The sequence below is a fragment of the Engraulis encrasicolus genome, chromosome 2, assembly GCF_034702125.1.
Source record: "Engraulis encrasicolus isolate BLACKSEA-1 chromosome 2, IST_EnEncr_1.0, whole genome shotgun sequence".
In the NCBI taxonomy this organism is placed as follows: domain Eukaryota; kingdom Metazoa; phylum Chordata; class Actinopteri; order Clupeiformes; family Engraulidae; genus Engraulis; species Engraulis encrasicolus.
In genome coordinates this window covers 28,645,502-28,665,589 of record NC_085858.1, presented here as the reverse complement: position 1 = coordinate 28,665,589, position 20,088 = coordinate 28,645,502, and the positions used below count along the sequence as shown (strand labels likewise).

General features: G+C 45.5%; 1 protein-coding gene across 3 annotated transcripts in view; it reads left to right on the top strand.

The window, feature by feature from the left end:
• Window positions 1-20,088, top strand: part of axin1 (axin 1) — a 61,739-nt gene that overhangs the window by 1,661 nt on the left and 39,990 nt on the right. For all 3 annotated transcript variants that reach the window (XM_063185506.1, XM_063185513.1, XM_063185501.1), the window contains exons 2-3: window positions 971-2,083; window positions 18,140-18,274. In XM_063185506.1, coding sequence (XP_063041576.1) covers window positions 1,056-2,083; window positions 18,140-18,274 — 1,163 coding nt within the window. In that variant the 5' untranslated portion in view covers window positions 971-1,055. The remainder of the gene's footprint in view (window positions 1-970; window positions 2,084-18,139; window positions 18,275-20,088) is intronic.

The window sequence follows — 20,088 nt, the reverse complement described above, 5'->3', positions numbered from 1 at the left end:
ACACACTACCTCAGCCTCTGCTCTGCAAACTGTTGGCTTCTGCCGCTTGCTGCCACTCGCGCACATTTGGAATCTCTGCAGTGCATGCCATCAGTGAGCCTCGTGCTGTAAGCATGAATACATTAATAATAACATCGATCCCTTGAATTGAGGAGAGAAAAAAAATCAAGCAGTCAGTATTAAACGACTGCATGGCTTTGGTACAAAGTCAAAGCTTTTGTTGTTTTATTTTCAAGTGTCTACGTTGTTGTAACATCTAATGCCTCAAAAGCTTATCTTGTTTGCTAGGCTGTTTGTGACTTTGTGATGTGAGCCAACACAGTTCTTGTTTCTTCCTGTGGCAAGTGGGTGATGCACCAGCTCCACTGTTTACATTAATGTTTGGTATTTCATCTTATTAAAACCCCTTTAATAAAGTTGACGTTTAAAATGAGTTAATTACACACACCATAAATATATATGCCTCTGCACAAACTTTTCTGACGTAATCTGCTCAGTTGCAGAGAAAATATGCTGACTAGGGTATTTGAGAGATGATGTTGGCATTGAAACAGTCTTGTGTCATATTTATTTGATGCTGTGACCCAGATGGCAAAGCTAGAGTACTCTGTATAGAGCCATATCTATATCAGTTGATTGGGCTGTCATAATAGCTAAGTAATTCATCAACACCACCACACACGCATACAGAAAAATCCAAAGGTCTGGGCAAAGATACCATTGTCACCATCGACAGAGTGGGAAGGTATTGCCTAGAGTCTCTTTATATGGTATAAAATAATGTCAAACTGTTTCTTTGTGTGTGGGAGTGGGTGGTGAAATTCAGCTTGTGGATGTGGACTAGTCTACTGCATGAAGGTGGCACTGATGTACCCGTTCAGCTGTCTGTTTTTTTTTTTTTTACATACATCTTTGAGTTGTCATCTCACTGTGCTGTACTGTGCTCTCTCCCTCTCTCTCTCTCCCCCAGGAGGAATTCTTTTGCTGTGGCATTAGTAGAACTCTGGATCTGATTCCCGCCGGGCCGCGGCAGCAGGGCAGCAGCAGCGGTGTGCATGGATGCTGCGAGCGTCAGCATGAGCGGGAGCGAGAAGCGGGCCGGCTACCTGGCGGACCTGGTCGGCGGGGGCAGCTTCACTGAGGACGCCCCGCGGCCGCCTGTGCCCGGCGAGGAAGGCGGTGACCTGCTGCCGGGCGATGGCCGGCAATATGTCTGTGTCGGCGGGGGCGGTGGGGGTGGGGGTGGCCACACGGGGCACCACGGCGGCTACTACTACGTCTCCAAGAGCGAGAGCCTGCGGAGCGAGGCGTCCACGGCCACGCCGCGCCGGCCGGACCTGGACCTGGGCTACGAGCCCGAGGGCAGCGCCTCGCCCACGCCGCCCTACCTGAAGTGGGCCGAGTCGCTGCACTCGCTGCTGGACGACCAGGACGGCATACACCTGTTCCGCAAGTTCCTGAAGCAGGAGGAGTGCGCCGACGTGCTGGACTTCTGGTTCGCCTGCACGGGCTTCCGCAAGCTGGAGGCGGTGGACGGCGGCGGGAGTGGCGGGGGCGGGAGTGGCGGGGGCGGCAGCAGCGGTGACGAGAAGCGTCTGAAGCTGGCCAAGGCCATCTACCGCAAGTACGTGCTGGACAACAACGGCATCGTCTCGCGGCAGATCAAGCCGGCCACCAAGAGCTACATCAAGGACTGCGTGGCGCGGCTGCACATCGACCCGGCCATGTTCGACCAGGCACAGACGGAGATCCAGACCGTCATGGAGGACAACACCTACCCGCTCTTCCTCAAGTCGGACATCTACCTGGAGTACACGCGCACCGGCGGCGAGAGCCCCAAGCTCTACAGCGACCAGAGCTCGGTGTCGGGCAATGGCAAGGCGCTGCCGGGATACCTGCCCACGCTCAACGAGGACGAGGAGTGGCGCTGCGGCGAGCAGGAGCTGGAGCGCCAGGAGCAGGCCGAGCGGCGGGAGAGCAGCGAGCCCACGCCCAGCAGCCGGCTGACGGAGAAGCTGCTCCTGGACACGGCCCCGCAGCGGGTGGTCAGCGCCAAGCGCTACCAGGACGGCCGTGAGTACAGGTGAGGCCTGCTTCAGTATTCCAGTACAGAGTTTTGGTCCTGCAGCGTATGAACTCCTTCCTAGACTATGTGCAATCACTTTGTCACTCAGCCGTGAGTACAGGTGACGCCTACTCCAATATTACAGTGTTGGTCCTTCAGCGTATGAGTTCCTAGTATGTGCCATCACTTTGTCACTTTGTCACGTGAGTACCAGTGTAGCCTACTCCAGTGTTACAAAGTTACACCGGGTTTTTGTCCTGCAGCGTTTGAGTTTCTGTGTGCAATCACTTTGTCACTCAGCTGTGAGTAGCAAGCGAGGCCTACTCCAGTGTTACAAATTTACAAAGGGTTTTTGTCCTGCAGCGTTTGAGTTCCTATGTGCAATCACTTAGTCACTCAGACGTGAGTACCAGTGTAGCCTACTCCAGTGTTACAGAGTTACACCGGGTTTTTGTCCTGCAGCGTATGTGTTCCTAGTATGTGCCATCACTTTGTCACTCAGACGCGAGTACCAGTGTAGCCTACTCCAGTGTTACACAGGGTTTTGGTCCTGCAGCGTATGAGTTCCTATGTGTGCAATAGCTTTGTCACTCAGATGTGAGGTAACAAGTGAGGCCTACTCCAGTAGTATACAGAGTTTTGGTCCTGTAGTCAGGGCTCTAAATTAACAACAGCCAACCGGCCAAATGCTGGTGACATTTTCAGTTTGGCCAGTAGAAACTACCAACTTACTTGCCATTGTTGTGACCCATTAGTGAGTATGTTTTTGGCTAGTAAAATAATAAACATCTCCTAGCCATTTCGGCTGGTGACGAAAAAAGTTAATTTAGAGCCCAGCCTGCAGCGTATTAGTTCCTATGTGCAATCACTTTGTCACTCAGCCGCGAGTACAGGTGAGGCCTAACTCCAGCATTGCACAGGCTTTTGGTCCTGCAGCATTTGAGTTCCTATGTGGCACAATGTGCATGTGCAATCGCTTTGTCACTCCGCCGAGAGTACTGGTAACTAAGGGCCCTTACTCTAAGGCCCACTCCCTACTCCTTACTCTCCCTACCCTGGTGCACAGGTACCTGTAGGTAGACTTGCAGTCATGTCTGTTATGGAAGTATGGTGTTTAGTCCCACAGTGTGAGTTCCTATTTGGTGCAATATGAAAGTAATATCCTTTTTACTTAGCTGGGAGAATAGGTAAGGCCTTCTTCTCCCTACTTCTTACTCTCCCTACCCTGGTGCACAGGTACCTGTAGTAGGGCTGCACAATTAATCGAAGGTAATCGAAAATCGTGATAAAACTGTGAAATCGAAGTCGTGATTTTAATCGTGATTTAATAGTGGCAATAGTGACCTACCTTTTCAGAGCGTCCTTGAATCAAGAACATACTGACAAGGTTGGTGTTTTCTGGCCAGAAATCTGTCCACCTAAGTTTCATGCTATTGCCTTTACATAATTATTACAATTCATTTTATTTTGCTCATCCCGTATATAATTCATTCTTGGTTATATTTCATCTTGTTATAATTTTCAAAAAAATCTGCAAAAAAATCAATAATCGTGATTACGATTTTGACCAAAATAATCGTGATTATGATTTTTTTCCATAATCGTGCAGCCCTAACCTGTAGGTAGACTTGCAGTCATGTCCGTTATGGAAGTGTGGTGTTAAATCCCACAGTGTGAGTTCCTATTTGGTGCAATATGAATGTAATATCCTTTTTACTTAGCTGGGAGAATAGGTAAGGCCTTCTTCTCCCTACTTCTCGTCCAATTTGCCTTTTTTTTTGCAATGACTCCAGCCGAGTTCAGTTTTTGCATCGAAACAGGTATAAACGACTTCTGGTTTCGGGCAGGAAACCATAGAAAACAGAGGTGTGTGTGAGTTTGTATGCCACCGGATGCAATTTATAGTGGCTCTGGATGAATTGAATTAAAGGTGTCTGACGTCATGAGAAAATGACCCATAAACGAGTCCCTGTTTGGAATGGGGTAGTGGTGGCCTCATGGATAGGGAGTTGGTCTGGGGCTTTGGAAGGCACCTAACCCCAAATTGCTATTGGGACTGTAGGCAATGTTACCTGAAATAATACCTGTAAGTCGTTTTGGACCAAATGGGTCTGCTAAGTGTAATGCACTATACACTATGCAGTCAAATCCATCATGGTCTGTCTCGTACTGCAGCACACAAGCTCCTGCAGTATGGCGCATGTGCAGTCCCACTCCCATCTATCATGGAAATATGGCTGAGTGACTTTTGCAAGGGTAATGGTGTGGTGTCAGCATGCAGCGTGGTCCCCTACAGCTTACTGCACACATGACATTGGCGAGGGGGCATCTAGTGTTTTGAAAAACGAGCCACAGCTGTACGCAGCCACTTGGAGAGTGCAGGGGGGTGTCATTGAGCCATATGTTCAACCAGGATTGTTCTAGAGTCGTGTACACACAGCCTGATACATTTTTCTAGTTTTGCATATAATGCTGTTGTTTATTATTTGCTGTTTATCACATAGCCTTGTGCTACACCAAGTTTGCCTTTTGCTGTCTCGCTAGTGGAGCCACAGAGCCTATTGTGTAGCTAGCCACAAAATGCTCTGTGGAATTGGTGTAAGGTTGCATTCTCTTCCCCTCTCATGTCATGGCAAGTTATCAGGTGGAGACGAATTAAAAGGCATTTCAGAGTTTACCCCTGCCAGGCAGGCAGGCAGGCAGGCAGGCTGAGGAAATGAGAAAGAGAGAGAGAGAGAGGGAGAGAAAGGGCTTGGCGTTGTAAAGGGTTGAGGCCCTTAAGTACCTGCGAGTGTTGCAGCAAGGCGGTGTGGTGCCTGGGTCGGGGCAGGCTGTTTGAGGGGTGGAAAGCAGGGGAGCTGCTCTTTGTTTTCTCCATGCAGGTGTCCTGTGAATGGCAGGCTTTTATGCCGGAGCAAAAGCTAGCCGAGTGAAAAGCACAACACGGCGCCTCTCTTTTGAGCCGGAAAAATGGAGGGAGCCGGTGTGCCGCAGCAGAAGCCGAAAGTCAAAGCTGCTGCTGCTTTTTTCTTTTCCGTTTGGTCTGACACTTGAAAAGAACCGGGTTTGGATGTTTTTTTTTTTCTATGAAATCGTAACTTAAAAAAAGTCTATTTGGGTGCAGGTTGTGAGTAAATATGAAAAACCCCATATAAGAACAAACGCAAACCCCTGTGTTCATTACTTGATAAATAGGCCCAACTAGTGTGCAAGACATCAATGTCCACACTGCTTTTTTTTAGGAGACGTTTTATCGTTCTGATTTGTTTTGATCTTCTCATTCTTCTGCAAGAATGTCGAGAAGGCACATCGTTATCATCACGCATATTATTTTCATCTGTGTGTGAAGTCAAGAGTCGGCGGGGCTGTAAAATTTTACACCCGCCCCCAACTGTCCATCGGAGCCGAGCTCTCTCTGCCACACATTAATGGAATGGGATTTGGTGGGATGGGACTGCTTAAGTCCCTAATCCGTGTCCTGTTGGAACAGAGAGCTGCGCATCTGGGCATTTGAGCAAGGCTGCAGAGTACAGTGGATTACCAAGCTCTCTCTGGGCCCTTGGCGTGAAAAGCAAATAGCAGCGTAAAAAAAAAAAAAAAACCACACACTCCCAAATGTGCAATCCGTGTATTTTATATCTTTTGCCAAAGCTTATGTGATCACTGCAGAAAGCATGATTTAGAGGTCAGATTTGCATGACCGCTGTAAGGCTTGGTATATTAGAGATATACTGAGTAACTGAGAGATATATTGATGTATTTATATTGTGTGTGGGGTTTTTTTTTAACTCTCAGATGTGCATTTACTGTAGGGCTCAGTGCTGGCAGGGTCCTCTTTGGAGACAGAAGATTTCGGAATTCTAGAAGTTGACCCAGTTTTATCCCCCACCCCACCCCCTTTGACTTTCACCTCATGCTCTGGAGTCTGGACTGTCTGAAGACAATCCTTGACATCTGTTGAAAATTCAGGAAAGGTGTGCGGCGCGCTGGCAAGAGGAATCCAGATTCACTGTAGTGATTTACACACTGCAGAGAGATCACCCCATAAGACCCTAGGACTCGCACACACACCAACAAAAATATCAAAAGCTTGTTTGAAATTCTTTTGTTCCTTATTTAGAAAAGGGTTTGATGTGTAAATTGGAAGGAGCTTTCATGTCTTGGGCAAAAAGACAACCTGCTAAGGTTTTCAAGAGGTTCAAAGGCAAAAACAAGATGTTGTATAGTACATGGTTATTTTGACGAGAGAAAAATATGCTTGCTTTCTGCAGTTGTCAGTTGTTCGCTTAAATTCTTGGAATTTTTGCTTTCTGTTACAGATGAGGCACTTGCATGCTGTATAACATTACACTTCTTTTCCTCAGATTGTTTGTTAATCTCACATGCATTGCATATAGGCAGTAAAAATACATGCTTCATTTCTGAAGTCAGTCCTGTTTTCGGGGGTATTATGTAGGGACCTAATTGGTTTGTCTAAGCCCCTCCCTTCTCACCACCATTTCTAACGCAAGCCACAAGAAAAGGAGTTGGATTGTTGCACAACATTTGAAGTATTAAAACATGTTAGAGGGCACTTGCTAACAGGCCATAACTTGTGACTTTGATGTTCCCGAAACCATGGTAACTCTCCCCACCCCATTCTGTATGTATATTCTCCGTAGCCCCTGGTGATGAGGCCTCGCTTTAATTGGGTAGAGTCAGTCGAGTATTTGTGTGCCTGTTTTTGAAGTGATTATTTTCATTAAAGATGGAGTATTTTGGCTTGAATTACAAAAAAAGACCCTCCATTTTTAAATACCCCTATAGCTCACCCCTTCAGGCTTTTTGAAGATCTAAATTTTGCACAAGTCATATGTCTTGAATTTTTTTTTTTTTTTTTTTGAGTTGGATGAGGAAAGGTATGTGGATGAATCAGAATACAGAACACAGATTCACGTTTTGCTCTGCTGTGAAAGTAGACTACAATATAGGCTAGTGGGAGCAGTGAAGTGAGTGAAGACACTGTTGTCTTATTAGCCTGTCACAGCACAGTGTTGTAACCCCCAGGAGGCCCTCTTTGTTTTTGGTGCGCGCGTACACTTGTCTGTGTGTGTGTGTGTGTGTGTGTCTGTGTAAAAGGTATCATGCTGTGGAAAGTGGCAGGAGGAGAAGAAAGGCAGCAGAGTGATGCAGACTACTACCATGATAACATCAGCAATCTGCTAGTGCTAGAGTGACCTGCACTTCTAATGAAGACCACACCACCACCACCTCATCCTGTCCTTGCTAATTGCTGATGTGTGGAAAGGCCCCGGTCACCCCTAGCATACTTCCTGCATTTAGTGTGTGTGTGTGTGTGTGTGTGTGTGTGTGTGTGTGTGTGTGTGTGTGTGTGTGTGTGTGTGTGTGTGTGTGTGTGTGTGTGTGTGTGTGTGTGTGTGTGTGTGTGTGTGTGTGTGTGTGGAGGGCTGAGCAGCACTGTGTAGTCTAATTCGCTGAGTGATCGTACAGATAAAGTCTGGTGTGTGTATGAGAGGGCGACGAGGGGTGGCTGTGAAGGCTAATACTCCTGAGTGATCACAACGATGGATTTCCGCCTCAACTGTGTGGGTGTGGGTGTGCGTGTGGGTGTCTGTCTGTCTGTGTGCCTGTGTGAAGTTAGTTCTGCTGTGAGTGATGTCAAAGCCAGCCGGCCGTCTCACCTGTGTTGCGCTGCACTTGGTCGTCTTTAATCGATCTATCGCCGAGCGAGCGTCTCCAGACCCCAGCTCTGGACGTGGCCGGCAAAGCCAAGAGCTCCGTGATCCATTCCTAGTGTGTGAAGGGGCCACGCGCAATTATTGGAGCCCCACGGCCCTTTGGTTAATGACTTCCCCTTAAAGTGATACTGTCCCATTTTTGGAAATAATCTCATTTGACACCTCCCTTTGAGTTAAATAATAGGGTTTTACCGTTTTCCTGTACTTTCAACCGTTTTGTAGCTATGGCAGTGCAAATGTTACCTCCAAGCATGAAGGTAAAATCTGCACTGCCATACCCAGAAGACGGTTGAAAGTACAGGAGAATGGTAAAGCCCTACTATTTAACTCAAGGGAAGGTGTAAAATAATAAGCTTATTTCCAAAAATTGGACAGTATCACTTTAAGTGTGCTTCAAGAACCTGTTTCACATCTAGCCGATAATAAGTGGCGTGTGTTGTTGTACAAGGAAGCAGAAATCGCAATCGCTTTTCCCATTAATGGGATTTTTCGCCAGGTTTCTAGCATTCTGAGTTGTCTCTGCAGATCGAGTGGCTTCCCGGTTGCATTGCGAGGTCTAAGTAAGCACTCTTCTTCTTTCTCGGCGATGGGAAGCTTGTATTAATTTGGCCTCGGCATAGCTTTATGTTAATGCAACATGATTTCCCAGCACTCCATCCACTAGAGCAGGAGAGTAAGATATAGAGAGAGAGAGCGAGAGAGAGAGAGAGAGAAAACTCTGCTACTGAACCGTACTGCTGGGAGAACAGTATAGGTATGGGTTCGGATCTGTCTGGTGGATGTCTCGAGGAAGGAAAGAGGGGGGGAAAAAGAAATGGAAAAAAAGGAAGAGAGGGAAAAAGGAAAACCTCAGCCCCATGTGGATTGGGCAAGACTATTGTTTTGGAGATAAATGGGAAAGATGTGTGAGAGCGGCAGCTATGGGAGTGCAGGTTTGAAAGGCTCCCCATCCCCCCCTCCCTCCCTCCCTCCCTCCCTCCCTCCATCCCTCCCTCCCGCGGCGGCCCGCTCCGCTCGCCTGTGATTCCTCCCAATATCGACTTGCCTGCTGCTTAAATCATTAGAGGAGCTGGGAGAGGCTTGAAAGGCGGATGATAATCACCAGAGGGGCCGGCTGCATGATATGCTGCTGCTGTCCCCGGCCACAGCTTCCAGCTTCCAGCTTTCAAATATCCATCCATGATGCTCTGGTCAGAACACGGTTCATTTACAGATGCCTAGGCAGCAGAAACAATAGAACCATAATATGCGTATTATGTTATGTATTATCTCTATATATCGCACACACACACCTTGTGGTCTAAATCACCCACCTACCTACCTTTTCATCATCATCATCATCATCATCATCATCATCTATTGGCTTGGCTTGGCTTGGCTTGGCTTGTTGTGCCCCGCTTGATTGGGAGAAGGAATTTTTCTCTCTGCAGTGTTTACCCTCACACACCTCAAGGGAGTCTGTTTAGAAACTGTGTTTCTGTGCGCTTGTGCGTACGTGTGAGTGTATGTCTTGTACACGTGTGTCTGTGTGTGTGTAGATGATGAGTGTGCACACCGGGATAGTATCAGACAGATGAAGTTGGGTCCGTAAACTCCTGGTTTTGTTCAATAGGTTTGGACTTTTTTCAGACTGAGATTTCTCTCACACATTGTTTTTGTATGCTCTTGAATTACACAAGGGTGAGCACAAATCTATGTCTGATATTGCTCTGAAAAAAATTGCTTGAGTTTCAAGGCAAGGAAAGGCAATTTTATTTGTATAGCGCGGTGTGTACACAGATGCAATTCAATAGGCATCACGAAGAATGAATAAAAGTAAGTTAAGTGAGAACATTGCAAATTAAATAAAAAATAAGGGCATGACAATGAGAAAAAGGGAAAACAATAAAAGCAGTGTCTCAGAAGTTTCTTTCAAAGTGTTTTTGGTATTCCAGAATTCAAAGGTTTTTAAAGCTTGAAAAAAATGTGTGTTTCAGTCTACATTTGAAAAACTACTTTGTTAGTTTTAGTTCACACTCTTGAGTTCTTTTTTTATCTTTTCGCATTTGCAGTAGTGCTGCTTTCATTATCTGATATCTCAAGGGTCTCTTTGAAGCCTCAAGGTGTGTTTTCGTTCCTGTTGTTTCTTCTATTTCGTGCTATTAAGATGTTGGAAATTCTTAATCAGAGATCACACCAGTCACCTTGGATCAAGCAGGTGAAGTGGAAAAAAAATGGCCCTGGATCCCAAACTGAGTCAGAAATGGAAAATATTTAGACACGCACACGCATAAAGAGAAACCCAATCCACCCTGCAGTTCAGATGAACCTGCTCCTTTTGTCCCCTCCATAGGTTTGGATTTTTTGTGTGTTTTGCTGTCGTTTTTTTTCTTTCTCTGGATAATGCAAGATGACAACAAGGCGTATGTTTGGCCGGTTTGGCAGCGAGATCGCCTTACGTTATTAAACCTGAGGTGATGTGAGAAGAGAGGAGAGAAGAGGAGATGGTAGAGTTGTCGGGTGTAGAGTATCTATTAGCTTCTGCATTCGGTACACGCTCTCTCAGAGAAAGGAAAGGAATGGAGAGGCGGTAACTCAGTAAGTGTGAAGCCGAGTATATGTGCGCGCGGATTGTGCTCTGAAATGAATATTCAGAGTCTCCCGTCTCTGGGGAATCGGTCCGCCTTAAGACATAAGCCCATCATGTTTTAGTGTGTAACATATATGCTACTGTGTCCTTTTGAAAGGCTTTCTTGGCTCACACAGCAGCGCAGACCCCCCCCTGGGCCATTTTGTGCAAGAGGTGGGCTGCACGAATGTTATTTTGCAAGGATCCAACCAGTTTTGACTCAACTACCACTGTGAGTGCGAATGGAAGGCTGTTAGTTCATATGTGGTACTCTGCTACAAAGCCACACTAATATTTATGATGGAGTAGAATTTCACCCACCATGCTTGCCTTTGCGCAAGCATTGAGTACCATTATGACGTCGTTATCCATAGCTACATGTGTTTGTTTTTTTCTTTTTACTTTTTTTTTTTACTTGAAAGTAGATATTGAAAATAAGGCTAGGCTATACATATCACCCACTGGCCTGTCTACAGCAGCAGTAGGTGAGGAGAGGTGTGTGTGTGTGTGTGTGTGTGTGTGTGTGTGTGTGTGTGTGTGTGTGTGTGTGTGTGTGTGTGTGTGTGTGTGTGTGTGTGTGTGTGTGTGTGTGTAGAGGCAGACACCTTGAATAGGATGCCCCACAAAGGAAGGCGGTGAGCCTGGGGCAGGCCTAGGAGAGAAGGGAAGGGGACTCGTATGATGAGAGAGGGGCAGGCCATCAGACTGAGGTGTGTGTGTGTGGAGAGCAGATACTACTGTGCAGAGGCAGGTGTCTGGGTGTCAGCAACACGTGTGTGTGTGTTGGATGGTGTGGTAGTCAGTAGGCAATCAACCTATTTCTCAGGAAACAAGAGCCAAGTTTTAAGCAACTAGACTTCTCTTTGGAAGCTTTTTGGATTTGGAAATTCAAGTTCCACAGACAGGCACGCTTGCTTTCAGCTGGCCCGTCTGCTTCTACAGGCATATTTTTCCTCTGGAGTTCTGCAAAGTATTGAAGAGTGTGTGCAACCAGAACACGCTAGACAAGGATAGGATTTAGATTTAAGTTAAAGTAGCTTGTGCAGGCAGGCTATTTGAAATATCCAACCCATTCTCTCAAGCTTCCTGCAAGTAATGTCTACGCTTGAAGACTTTTCAGAAACACCCCGGAAAATGTTGGGCACCAGACAGTAGGGTCTCTACTGTGTTGAAATATTCATGAGCATGACCGATGTGAAAAATCTTCACAACTTATTGCTCTAAAAATGATCGACACCTAAAATGTTGAGGTGGTTGAAGATGAAGGCTTGGTTTTCCCCACTAGGAACAGCTTGCCTGTCTTGCTGTTCTATACAGAGCTTGGATTTTTTGAAGATATTTGGAAGAGACTTTGAAGTGAATCCAGGCTCTTAAGAATGGTTCCCACAGATTCTTTTTTTTCCAGTTTTCAATTGTATTACTTTTTACTGCATTAACAGGGCTACCGTCTAGAGAGCTAGTTTTAAACCTTTAAAATGAGATCCTTTTGGTTGCACCCTTGCTCTGAACCTTCTGGATCTTGTAAAAATAGAAGCGCTGATAGAAAAGCTTTCCATCATTCGGAAACACACCTCTTTGATTAGTTATATGGCGTTCTTTAGTGAGTCCTTGTCATTATGTAAGGGTTAACGTTCGGCGAGAAGGTCGCTACCGTGGAATAGCAGCACGACAGAGAGAATCTTTAGACCCCGACGCGGAGCGGAGGGGTCTTGTTCTCTCTGAAGTGCTGCTATTCCACAAAGCGACCGACTCGCCGAAAGTTAACCCGCTTATTATATAGATATACTTAAATGATTCACACATGGCGGGGACATTTCTTTAGGCCTATTTAATGTTAAGATTGTTGCTGCGCAAAACAAAACAGTGCCGTGGAGTGATATGAAACATTCGCTTTAGCCACTGACTTGTATACAAGCCAGTGGCTTTAGCAGTGAACGTATTGTTGCCATTGACAGCGGTAGCCAGGACAACGGGTGCTGTCTATCACAGCAGCTGATTAGAGTCTTGTTGAAAAGTCGCTTTAGCAGTGAAAAGTCTTGTTGCCATTGACAGCGGTCTGTTATAGACCAACCCGTCCGTTATCGAAAAATAACAGACGTCCGAACGTTGGGGAGCCCCGTTGAAATGAATGGAGCATTCGACAGATGACGTCACAACCATATAATAATTCCTGATAAACCATACCAAAACACATGCCCTGTGTACATAACTGCACCAGGAATGAGAGCTTATGCAAGTATGTTCCTTCAAAGTGCACCTCTAGACTGGTGATCAATTAACCATACGTTCATTTACAGAAAATGTACTCTTCTTGGCATGAGTAAGATGGTAATAAGGGGTGCGTTTCTCAAAGGCGTAAGGAACTTAGTTGTTAGCCAGTTAGCAACTTAGGTCTTCAGTGTTTCCCATACATTGAGGAAACTATGGCGGCCCGCCATAGTTTAAATTTGGCCGCCATAGTTTCCGAAAATGTTAAAAAAAAAATTAAAAAAAAAATTGTTTTTTTTGTTTTTACTTTTTTTATCGATTTCCGTTTTTGTTAAAAACGATTTCAATTACGATTTCCTTCGCATTTTCCTCCTGGAGTAAATACATCCTATAGAGAAAACCACAAGTGCTTGAAAGAGAGAGGGATCAAAAGCCTTGTCAAGTTGTTGTAGTTAACTTGGGTTTGGGAGCAATAAAAAAAAAAACCTTCCGAGAAGGGACAGTTGGGATGAGTTTACTAACACTCCCCAGGCTTTCTTTTACAGTTGTAATGAGTTAGGTGACAGGCCTTCATTGACAAGGCAGAGGAGACATCGGGCTGCATATAGAAATGAATGTGTAATGAATGTGAATATAGACATAAATGAGTAATATGTTGTTCAGCCCTTTTAATGGGAGGAATTTTGAAAAACTGGCCCTGTGACCAGCACCCCTCATGTAGAATGTGTGTGTGGGGAAAAGGCATAGCCTACCCTCTTAGACCCTTGTTGTTTATGCGTTAACAATTTCACAGCAATCTTAAATTCTTATCTCTGCTCCTATTTTGTTTTATTATTTTTTTCATTACATAGACCCCTGCATGTGTATTATGTAGCCTTATTTTTCAAAATATAAATGGCTGAAATGTAGGCGTAGGCCTATAGTTTCTCCATGCGCCAATGTCATACTGTACTCATTGTTTTGCCATTTTGCATTTACACTGCGTGAATACCCCCCCCCCCCCAAAAAAAAAGGCCCGTGAAAAGACACCCCCCCCCCCAGGACAAAAAAAAATCCCGGCTGCCCCCATAGTTTCCAAAATTTCTGTGGGAAACACTGGTCTTTGTCAATGGGAAATTGCATTGCAAACAACAAAGTTACTTTGAGTAGCTAATGTAGTTAGCAACTATGGTTTTGAGAAATGCAGCCCAGGCTGGTTGAGGTGTTAACTGTAGCAGGATGGTGCTCTGAGGACACTGCTGCTCATGTTTATAAACCCAGCCTGCGCCCCCGCCTGCGCCCCCGCCTTCGCCCCAGCCTTCGCCCCCGCCCGCGCCCGTGCTGCTTCCTCTTCACTCCTGATACATCTCTCTTTCCCGGCCCGCTGTCTCCCAGAATGCATCCACTCTCGCCCGATTTGCATTTTTAATCTCGTATAAATGCATATTTAATGGCCAGCCATCCATCCATCCATCCATGGCTGATGGTGATGATGATGATGATGATGATGAAGTTCTTCCAGTAAAGCGCTTGCTTGCTTGCTTTCTCACTTTCTTGTTTGATCACTCGCTTGAAGCAGACTCCGAAATGTACCCTGGCGAGGCCGAGCACAAATTACAATTTTTTTTTCGAATCAAGCATACTACTACTACTACTACTACTACTACTACTGCTGCTGCTTCTGCTTCTTTTTTTCATTCTTCTTTTAGTAAAGCAGAAGAGTGCCTAATTCCCACCCATCTGCATTATTTAGAGGGCCAACGGATTGGGGCAAGCGCAGCACTCTTTTAGTGCAGTCAGGTGAGGGGGAGCCTCTGGTTGGGGCTAATAAGACGAGGCCCCCATCGGATGTACGGTCGGCCCCCAGAGCCCCTGCTTTATAGTCGGTAGTCAGTGGATGGAGACGTTGGAGAGCTCCTTCAGAAGCCTACTGCTGTATGTGATGGTGCCAAACACTGATATCGTCTTGCTCTCTGTCTACTAACGCTGTACATCATCACTGCCCCTTCAGGAGCTAGGGGTAAAGCTCAGATTCAAAACACAAGCATAATTTGTGTACCATTACTGGTAATAACATATTTGTTTTGTATTGTCTCAAAGTCATCGGCCTGAAAATTGTGAAAACATTGCATGCCATATTGAGGGGAAATAACGGATGGCAAAGGAGGACCAATCACTGCAGGTCAATAAATATTGCACCAGTAAAGTTGCTTGAATAAAGTTAATTCAATGCTCAGTTCTGATGTTAGTGACTGGCTTTGTCAATCAACAATGAAGCTTAAAATGAGATCTGTTTTTGGTTGAATCGTGCTGTGCATTATGCATAAACTGAAAGGGGGGTACATACATGTGTGATATTTGTCCGAGACACTTGTAAGTCTCATATAATGAAACAAGTGGCCGGTCCAAAAAAGTGTGAAGCAGTGTGTACAACTTCTGAGTCTCTGTTCTTGCCCTATGACAGCACGGTTGCCTACTAGATCTCAATTTTCTGAGCAGTCCATATCCTGGGTGCGACTGGTCTTTAAGAATTTTATTGGCTCTGGGTTTAACTCTCTTTGTATAGATAACCGAATGTCAGGGAGAGGTGCATGATGAAGCACTCAGCAGAATTCACTCTTTGTAATGTCTTGCATTCTGGCACTGTGGCGTTTCCATACAAGTTGATGATGGACCCTGTTAAGATGCTCTTCGCTGCTGTGGAGTAGAATGAATGTGCTTATTAACTGGGCTTGCCCCAGCTGTTTATTGCTTATTATTGGTTATCTTCCCTAAGTCTGAAAACTCGACTCCTCTTAGGGCTTCTGAGATACAGTGAGTCCAATATGTATTTGATCCCTTGCTGATTTTGTTGGTTTGCCCACTAATAAAGACATGATCAGTCTATAAATGTTATGATAATATGTATTCTAATATGGAGAGACAGAATATCAAAAAGAAAATTCAGAAATTAACTGAAGAGAATATATATTAATTTATTTCCATTTCATCGAGCAAAATAAGTATTTGATCCCCTGCAAACTGATTACAGTTCCGGGCCCACAGACCAGATGGGCACTTCCGATCAACTTGTCATCTGAATTAAAGACACCTGTACATACTAACATGCATAAAAGACACATTGAATCAGGGGAATCAGTCCATAGCATGAGTGAATCAGTCACACTCCAACCTCACCAGCATGGGAAAGACCAAAGAGTGGTCAAATGATATCAGGGACACGATTTTAGACCTGAACAAAGATTAAATGGGCTGCAAAGCCACAAGAAAGAGACTGGGTATTAATGACCCAGCTGTTGATGCGTTTCTTCCAAAACATGAGGAAGACAAAACGACTATCCATCACCCTGTCTGGAGTTCTATACAAGATTTGACCTTTTGTAGGGATTTGATAATCATGAGAACAGAAAGAAATCACCCTAGAGCTGTACAAGATGAACTAGGCAATGATATCAAAGCTACTGGGACCAAAATCACTGAGAAAACTATTGGTAGCACTTAATGCCACAGAGGTTTACAATCCTGTAGTTCACACATGGTACCTCTACTTCAGAAGGAACCTGTGCAGTCCCACTTGAGGTTTGCCAACGGACATCAGACTGGTTTAGGATATGATAAGGACGTGCTGTAGTCAGATGAAACCAAAATCGAGCTGTTTGGCATTATCACAATTCAATGTTTTTTGAGAAAGAGTACTGCTGTCTATGATCCCAAGAACACCCTCCTCACCATCATGCATGAAAGTGGTATCATTATGGTTTGAGGGTGTTTGTCTGGCCAAGGCACAGGACAACTTCACATCGTCAACGAATGGATGGAGGGAGACATGTAATGTGCAATCCTGAGTGCAAACGTCCTTCCCTCCACCACTAGACTGAAGGGTGGGCCATTTTTGGATCTCCCAACATGACAATAATACACAACATACAGTCAAAGCAACGAAGGAGTGGCTCAATAAGAAGCATATTAAAGTCGTGAAGTAGCCTAGACAGTCTCCAAATATTAACCCTATAGTAATTCTATGGAGAGAACTGAACCTCCCATTTGCCAAGCTACAGCCACAAACTATTAATGTTTTAGAGATAATGTGCAAAGAAAAATGGGCAAAAATATTTTCTACTATATGCACAAACATTGTCATCAACTAAAAGAAGCATCTGACCTCAATGCTAGACAACTAGGGCTTTGCCCCAAAGCACTTTATCTTCTTTAGCTTGAGGGGTCAAATACTTATTTGCCTAAATTAAAGACAAATAAATTAAAATATATTAATTTAAGTTATTTTCTGGAATTTCTTTTTGATATTCTGTCTCTCCATGTTTGAATACATATTATCATAAATTTATAGACTGATCATGTCTTTATTAGTGGGCAAACCGGCAAAATTAGCAAGGGATCAAATACATATTGGACTCACTGTATAAGCACTGTACGAACTCTAAAACGACCAGCCCGGTTTGGAGACGTTAAAACAGACATTGTGTGTCTGTACCTGTTGACGTTTTTTCGTTATTTTCTCCATTTTCTCGCTATTGAATATAATGGTGGAAGGAAAGCCTACTTTTTGCATTTTCTGCTAGAATGCAGTCTAGTTGTGATATGTATCTTTCAATCTATTGCACCTTAAACTCCACTTTCCAGTTGTTCTATGCTATTTGGACTCTTGCCTGTGAGCTGAGAGGGTCGATTGCCTCCCCTTATTTGCACTCTCCTTTTTTCCTCTCCTCTGTTTCTCTTAGACTCACCAGAGTTGCACAACCCACAGCATTATTGCACACGGCAGAGTGCCTTTCATGTAGTGTTTTTAGACGGACTGGCAACGCGTTGCTCTGAAGTCAGTGCAGAGGACTAGAAATAAGGTTGAAATTCACCCATCCGAGGAAAAAGGCCTAGAAGCAAGCAAGCAGGCAGGCGAGCGTTACTGATGCGCAGATAGGCTAGTAGTTAGTGGATGGTCACCTCAATTTGTATGAAGCATTTCTCTCCACTTATAAGGATACGGGCAAAACACAAATCACCAAAACATGAATATAATTTGATGGTTGGTCAATGATGTCTTCTAATGGTGAACCTGGCCTGTGCTATTGCAGACGGGGTTCTATTTTACATATTTTTCTCGTCTCTGGTGACCTTTTTTGGCACCATTCAATGATTTGAAGGCCTTTCATGTGGCAATACTTGAATGCATATTTTATTTTATTCTCAAGTGCTAAATGGCAAATCAATATATGGCAGCACATTGGTTTATTTGTTTTCAGCTTTTAGCCTAATTCTTGTTTTGCACTCTTGTTGACCTGCCTCCTGTGTACAGTAGGCATTTTTATAAAGTGCATTATTGCTGGTAATATTTAAATTGAACCATCTCTTTTGTGCGTGTGTGTGTGTTTCCGTGTGTGTTTCCGTGTGTGTGTGTGTGTGTGTGTGTGTGTGTGTGTGTGTGTGTGTGTGTGTGTGTGTGTGTGTGTGTGTGTGTGTGTGTGTGTGTGTGTGTGTGTGTGTGTGTGTGTGTGTGTGTGTGTGTGTGTGTGTGTGTGTTCACAGGAAGTGGAGGGAGCCCATCAACCCGTACTATGTGAACACGGGCTACGCTATGGCCCCCGCCACCAGCGCCAACGACAGCGAGCAGCAGAGCATGTCCAGCGACGCGGACACACTCTCACTGACCGATAGCAGTGTGTAAGTAGACACACACACACAGACACACTCTCACTGACTGATAGCAGTGTGTAAGTACACACACACACACACACACACACGCAGACACACTCTCACTGACTGACAGCAGTGTGCAAGCACACACACACCACACACACACACACCACACACACACACTTTCTGTCATTCTCTTTCTTACCCTTTCACACACACACACACACACACACACACACACACACACACACACACACACACACACACACACACTATCTCTCTCTCTCTCTCTGCTGACTCTCCATCACAGACACTAGTGTGTGGGCTAACCACATCTAAACACAGTTGTCAGTGCCCCCTCCCCCTGCAGCTGCCTACATCCAGGCCAAAATACAAGCGTGTAAAGCGCACATAAACCGGGCCTTTCACCAGACACACACACACACACACACACACACACACACACACACACACACACACACACACACACACACACACACACACACACACACACACACACACACACACACACACACACACACAGGACACCCCACCATACCAATCCACCTGGCTTATCGTCCTGCTCTCTGAGATGCAGAAGCCACCAGTACTGCCCGGATAAGCTCCGGAGAAGCATGATATGTTATTATGGGCACCGCTTGGACAGAACGTGCTACAAGCCTGACAAACGTTGACCCAACAAGCCTTTGCTGCCGGCTAGAACCAGATAGCGTTTTTTTTTAAAAAAGGGAGCGACAGAAGAAAATCACCGGCTGTTGAAGCTTTATTGCTTTTTTTTAAGGCTTCGAGAGCAGAGGCGGACAAGATCTACCTGCCAAACACCCTCCCTCCTCTTTCCAGCCCTCACACACATACACACACACACACACACACACACACACACACACACACACACACACACACACACACACACACACACACACACACACACACATGGGTTGAGAGAGAGAGATAGAGAAACAAACACACACATTGAGAATCCTACACACTCACGCTGATTTAAAAATGCACACTGCGCGCGTGCGCGCGCACACACGCACACACACACCAATCTGGAAAAAGGGGAGCGAGCCTTTTTCGCCTCACCACCAGCACCAAGGCCTTAGCCGCCATCTGCTCATTACTCATGCCAATGAGGGCTCCTAAATGTCATTACTTATGCTAATTATAGAGCTGGGGCCTGGGGGGGCCACCACGGGGGGGGGAGCGAGAGGGCGAGGGAGGGAGTGCGTGCGTGTGTTCGCTTGCGTATTTGCGTGCGTGTTTGTTTGTGTGCGCGTGTGTGTGTGTGTGTGCGCGCGTGTGTGTGCGTGCGTGCGTGTGTGTGTGTGTGTGTGTGTGCGCGTGTTGAAGGGCATGTGTGCATGTGCGTGTTTGTATGTGTGGGGTAATTTGAAGGCATTGACGACCTATTTTCCCTTTTACGTGGCCTCCCTACTCTTAGTGCACTCCCCAGCACCACCACCAACACCACCACCCCATTCCTGCTCCACTCAGTGAAAGTGCATTGTGGTCTGTAAAAAGGCTGGTGGGGGGTTTAAATGTGGGCGGAAAGATTTGGGTGTTTAAAAACCAATCTCGGACAAACACGACACAACAACAGCCGTGGAGCTAGACAAGGACTGTAAGGGCCTTCGCCAAACACAGGACACCGTAATCAAATTTGTTCAGCCATGTTTCCGATTTCATGGTGTGGGTGGCGGGTCCATCGTGGCACCTATTTTGCATGAACCGGTCTTTAAAAGTGCAGTAGAATTTCCATTTAGTCAATTGTGGACAATGACTTCTTTCCCCCAAAATTTGAAGACAACTTGGCTCGC